This window comes from Merops nubicus, unplaced genomic scaffold, assembly GCF_000691845.1.
Source record: "Merops nubicus isolate BGI_N331 unplaced genomic scaffold, ASM69184v1 scaffold1738, whole genome shotgun sequence".
Lineage (NCBI taxonomy): Eukaryota > Metazoa > Chordata > Aves > Coraciiformes > Meropidae > Merops > Merops nubicus.
In genome coordinates, this window is record NW_008627508.1 from 543 (window position 1) to 5,686 (window position 5,144).

Genomic DNA, 5,144 nt, shown 5'->3' on the forward strand with positions numbered 1-5,144 from the left:
GAAAAAATAATTAAAAAAAAAAAAGGGTTTGGGCCAAGGAATGAACTTGAGGCTTTCAAAGTGCCCACAGTGGCCTCAGTGCTTATGAGGCCATCCCTTCCCCTGGCCCCTCCCCTAGGGCTAGATGTAGGTCAGTTGGGAGTGGGAGGTTAAGCTTTCATGTTGCTGGATCTTCTCTTAATCTTCCGCCTTAACCTGTGCGTGAGCCTCAGGCTGTAGGAGCCAGGATTTGTTCTGCTGCAGCCAGGTGCCAGTGGTAAGCCTGGATGTGTGAAGAGGGTGCCCACGTAAATAAAGCAACTTGCCTTCTTACAGCGCTGTCCTTGAGCTATTTTGGAGCTGGGGGAAGGTGAAAGCTCCTCGGGGAGGTACCTGACCACTTCACTTTTTCTCTTGTTTTCCTCTAGCTTTGGTAAAGCTCCCAGAATTTTTTCCCTTGTTTGTGCTGTGGAACGGAGAGGCTGAGCGAGTGCCGGCATGGCAGGTATGGGTGTGGTCTCTGGCAGGGCTAACCCCTTGCCTCTGAAGCCCAGATGTGGCTTTACTGGCCATAATGTCACTTTGTTAGTCCCTGGTGGGGTTGTGGGTGTTCACAGTTGCAGGATCCACGTGGCCAGCAAGGGCTAAATTTGTCTTGAAGCCTGTACGTGGGTGGTTGGTGGCTACGAGGGGAAACCCTTAATTCCCATGTGGAACTAGTCAATTCTTTGGGCCAAACAAGATTAATTAGGAGGCTTCTTGATTTGTGTTCAGCTCTGTGTTAGTGCCCAATGGCGGTGGAACTTTTTGTTGCAGAAAAAGCTAACAACTTCCCTCCCCTGCCGAAGTTCATCCCCTTGAAGCCATGTTTCTACCAGGACTTCGACGCGGAGATCCCGCCGCAGCACCGCACCATGGCCAAGCGGCTTTACTACCTCTGGATGTGTGAGTCGCTGCGTGGGGAGGGGCTCGGGTGGGTTTGTTTGAGACTCTGAAGGCTGCTCCTCTGGAAGTCACTGGCTGAAAGAGCAGAGCAAGGTCACTCCTGCCCCTCCAGGCCTTGGTGTCTCCTGTTAAAACACTTTGGGGATGGGACTGGGGGTTGTAACATCCCATGAGGCTCAGCGCTTCCAGCCTTCAGGATGGAGGTGTGGAGCTGGCTTGGCATCTGAGGGCCGTTGGTGGTAACCTTGACGTCCCGCTGGAGCTGAGGAGACTGCTCAGCACCCACATATCCCCCTGCTGAAGGATTTACTCCCCTCTTCCTCTTCACTTACCCCACCAGGGAGCTGCCAAGCCTTTGTTGGCTTCCTTTGGCAGCTGGGCTGGAGAAAGGGCTTTCTCTGCCACCCCAAACTCCTTGTGAGTCCTTCAGCAGCAGCCCAAGGCTGAGATGCTGCTTGGAGTGGAGGGCCAGGGTGCCTGCTCCCCAAAACAGGGGAGCCTGGGGCTTCCTCTGAAGCTGGGTCTTGCCTGTTCCTCTTGCATGACTTGGTGTGCTATGCTGTGCTAACAGAGCTGTCACCGTCTTGTAACTCTTAAAACTTGCCTGCATCTCTCTTCCTTACCATCCCTGGGTGGGGAGAAGAGCCAGAGGGACAGATCACACCCCAACATACATGGAAACACGTGCGTGCAGCTTGGGGCCAGCTTGCACAGTTGTTTTGTTTCTTTTAAGAAGAAGCTCCTGACAGGTGTTTGCCCTGAACTTTGGAAGCATATATGTGCTCAGGGAGTGCCCGGTGCTTTGGAAGCAGGTTACGAGGAGCTGAGCTGGCACTGGAGAGGTCAGGTGGTTCTGCCAAAAGCACCCCCAGGGTGCTGCCCTGGCTTTCCGGGTCCACATCCCACTGGGAAGGTGACCCTGGGGCAACTTACCCCATCGTGTCAGGAGGATTAGTGTAGCTTTTCTATGAAGGGGAAGAAAAAAACCAGGTGTTCTTCTTTGGAGAAGCTGTTCTGAGGGTGTTAAATCCCCTTCCCATCTCAAACTGGCTGTTCTTGCTCTTCTTAATTTAACAGAGCTCAGTTCTTGCTCCAGCCTCTCCCACAGCATAAGCACCAGCTCTCCGAGCCAGTCGCTGTCTTTTGGCTCCTGTCTCTGGAGCTCCTCTTGGCATCATTTTCTCCCCAGCTCCCCCGCAAACAGCCAGCCAGACGCAAGCACAGAGAGGCAGAAAGGTCCCTGTGGTGTCCTTGGGGGCTTTAGGGAGTCGCGGGTGCCCGCTCAGCGTAGCCAACTGAGCTGCCTTTCTTGCCAGCTGCAGCTCTCTTGCGGGCGGCAGTGGGAGGGTTTTAATTCTCGTTGAAATAATGAATCATTCTCAAAAATCGGAGGCGTCAGAATGCAGATGAGCCTTCTTAGCTTTGTCCTGTGTCTGCTGAGCTGGGCTTCATAGTAACGGCCCTTGTGTCGTGTAACCCTGAGCAGGGGTGGAAGCAGCACACGTGCCACTGAACTGGGGCGGTGAGGGCTGGGAGTTCAGCACTCCTTGCTCCTGCACAGGCTCCTTCAGCAAAACTGTAGCTGGAGGCAACCCAAAAAACTTCAGTTTGATTCCTCCAGTTTCCTTCTGTTGGTGGAAATGTATCACTGGGAGGATGCAGCTCTTCCCTGCCTTCAGAGCCCCACGAAGCCTGGACCTGCTTAAGACATTACACCCATGAGCAATGTATTTTTTTTCCCCTCTTCCTCCTCAGCTGAAGTCAGGCTTCCTTTGGCTGAGCTAGCTTAATTCCAGTTAAATTAAGGGCGGTCCAGTTAGGGTAACACATTGCTGGAGGTCAGCCTTACCGGGGCATCCCTGGGGTCGGGCTCTCTCCTGTCTCACTGACGTCCTTGTGTACACGCTACTCTGCTCCCTCTGTGTGTGTGTGTGTGTTTGCAGTGAACAGCATCACCTTGGCGGTGAATCTCGTTGGCTGCCTCGCATGGCTCATTGGAGGCGGTGGAGCTGTTAATTTTGGACTGGCAATTCTCTGGCTCATTCTCTTTACGCCCTGCTCCTATGTCTGCTGGTTTAGACCTATTTACAAAGCTTTCAAGTAAGTGGTCACACTTCAGCCTGGCTTCTCACAGCCTTTTTTTTTTTTTTGGTTTTGTTTCCCTTCCTAAATGGTTAGCACTTAGCTTGGGGCATTGCCTGATTATCTGGGGGAATTTCTGCTCCTCCTGTCCAGCCCTTTGGCTTTACTTTCTCAGCTTCAAAGCGAGGGTGTTTGGGATTTCCCAAGAGCTATGTGATACAAAGACATCCCACGTGGGGCTCTGTTCAGTGTCAGGGAGAGTGGTGAGCATGCAGTTGAGGTGACAACTTTCCCCCCTCTTCCACCCATTCTTGGGGCTACTTTTATATTTTTCCACAAGTCCTCAAGGTGCTTGTGTTGATTATCTGTGCTGCTGAGGACAATCCCCAGAGCAGTATCCCCAAATGTAGAAAACTGGGAGTATATTTATTCCCTGTGAGGGATTGTTGAGGGATGGTGGGTAGTGTGAGCCGCGAACCATGTCAGAACACGGGTGCTGTTTCACACAGAGCTGGCTGAGCTGTGGGGAGGGCCTGATGCCCTGTGGCTTTCCCAGGTGCCCCTTCAGCCTCTCGTAGTTTCTCCCTGACTTCAGTGTTGCTCTGGTGCCTGCTGCATGCAGGCAGCTCTGCTACTTGCCACCCTCTGGCTTCTGCCCTGAAAGAGTCTGAGACATGGAAGCATCTTCTCTCCCTTGTGGAGCAGCAGAGATGGAGGCGTGGAGTGTGACTGAGCCTTCTCTTGCAGGACAGACAGTTCCTTCAGCTTCATGGCCTTCTTCTTCACCTTCATGGCTCAGCTGGTGATCAGCATTATCCAGGCAGTGGGAATCCCTGGCTGGGGTGTCTGGTAAGGAAAGGAAGATGCTGCTCTTGTGTTGTGTGTGAGGCCAGGCTGATGATAGGGTTGGGGTTGTTCAGCCTGGGGAAGAGAAGTCTCTGGGGAGATCTTGTGGCCTTCCAGGACTTCAAGGGACCTGTCAGAAAGATGGGACCAGACTTTTGAGCCAGGCTTGTTGTCACAGGACAAGAAGGAGTCATGGGTCCAAACTAAAAGAGGGAGATTTAGACCTGAGAGAAGGAAGCAATTTTTGATGCTGAGGGTGTTGAGCCCCTGGCCCAGGTTGCCCAGTGAGGTGGCGGATGCCCCATCCCTGGCACCATTCCAGGTGAGGTTGGCCGGGGCTCTGAGCAACCTGCTCTAATTGCAGATGTCCCTGCTCCCTGCAGGGGCGTTGGACTTAATGGCCCTGAAAGGTCCCTTCCCAGCCAAACCAGTCTGTGATTCTAGGACAGTTGCACTGGTGCTGTGGCCTCTGGGTGTGTTGACATCCTCAGTGCTCCTCTCCTTGCAGGGGAGCTGCTCTGAGGAGCTGGGAGGGATGCGGGCAGGCTGGGGTGTGCAGAGCCAGGCGGGAAGGCCTCAGGCTCCCTGAACAGACAGCTGGTTTTGCTCTCCTTGCAGCGGCTGGATTGCAGCCATTTCCTTCTTCGGGACCAACGTGGGCTCGGCTGTGGTGATGCTGATCCCCACCGTCCTGTTCACGGGGATGGCAGTCTTCTCCTTCATCGCTCTCACCATGGTACGGGAGGAGAGGGGGGTGCCATGGGGGGGGGCAACCCCCCTTGTGGGGCTGTAGGTGCTCAACACCTCTGGGTTTTCTCTTCCCGACCCGTTACAGGTGCATAAGTTTTACCGGGGCAGCGGCGGGAGCTTCAGCAAAGCCCAGGAGGAGTGGACCACGGGGGCGTGGAAGAACCCCCACGTGCAGCAGGCGGCACAGAACGCGGCGATGGGGGCGGCGCAGGGGGCCATGATGCAGCACGAGACGCAGTACTCGGCCACCCCAAACTACACCTACTCCAACGAGATGTGAGGAGCGGGACTCTGTCCTCGGGAGAAAGATCTGGGGGGAAGGGAGGAGGAGGAGGAGGAGGAGGAGGAGGAGGAAGGCTGAGCCGAGTTCCTGCAGCTATTCCGAGTGTACTGTAACGGTTCCTCTCTTCCCATTCTTTGCAATGAGATCATTTTGTTGGGTTTTCTTCCCTTTTTTTTTCCCCTCCCTGTTACCGTCTTGAGCTGTTCTTTTCTTTTTCACTTTGAGGAGGCCATGAGTTGACCTGCAGGGCTCTTGTTGT

At 54.2% G+C, this 5,144-nt stretch overlaps 1 protein-coding gene across 1 annotated transcript; it reads left to right on the forward strand.

Moving 5' to 3' along the window:
• Nucleotides 1-407: 407 nt before the first annotated feature.
• On the forward strand, nucleotides 408-4,944 carry SCAMP5 (secretory carrier membrane protein 5). Its single transcript, XM_008946314.1, has 6 exons — nucleotides 408-484; nucleotides 796-924; nucleotides 2,868-3,024; nucleotides 3,754-3,855; nucleotides 4,471-4,588; nucleotides 4,688-4,944. Exons 1-6 carry the CDS (start codon nucleotides 478-480, stop codon nucleotides 4,880-4,882), a joined length of 708 nt encoding a protein of 235 aa, XP_008944562.1. The 5' UTR covers nucleotides 408-477; the 3' UTR covers nucleotides 4,883-4,944.
• Nucleotides 4,945-5,144: the final 200 nt, after the last annotated feature.

Coding starts and splice junctions, on each gene's coding strand:
- SCAMP5 (XM_008946314.1), top strand. Junction 3,025..3,753: donor CCTATTTACAAAGCTTTCAA/GTAAGTGGTCAC, acceptor CTTCTCTTGCAG/GACAGACAGTTCCTTCAGCT. Junction 3,856..4,470: donor ATCCCTGGCTGGGGTGTCTG/GTAAGGAAAGGA, acceptor CTCTCCTTGCAG/CGGCTGGATTGCAGCCATTT.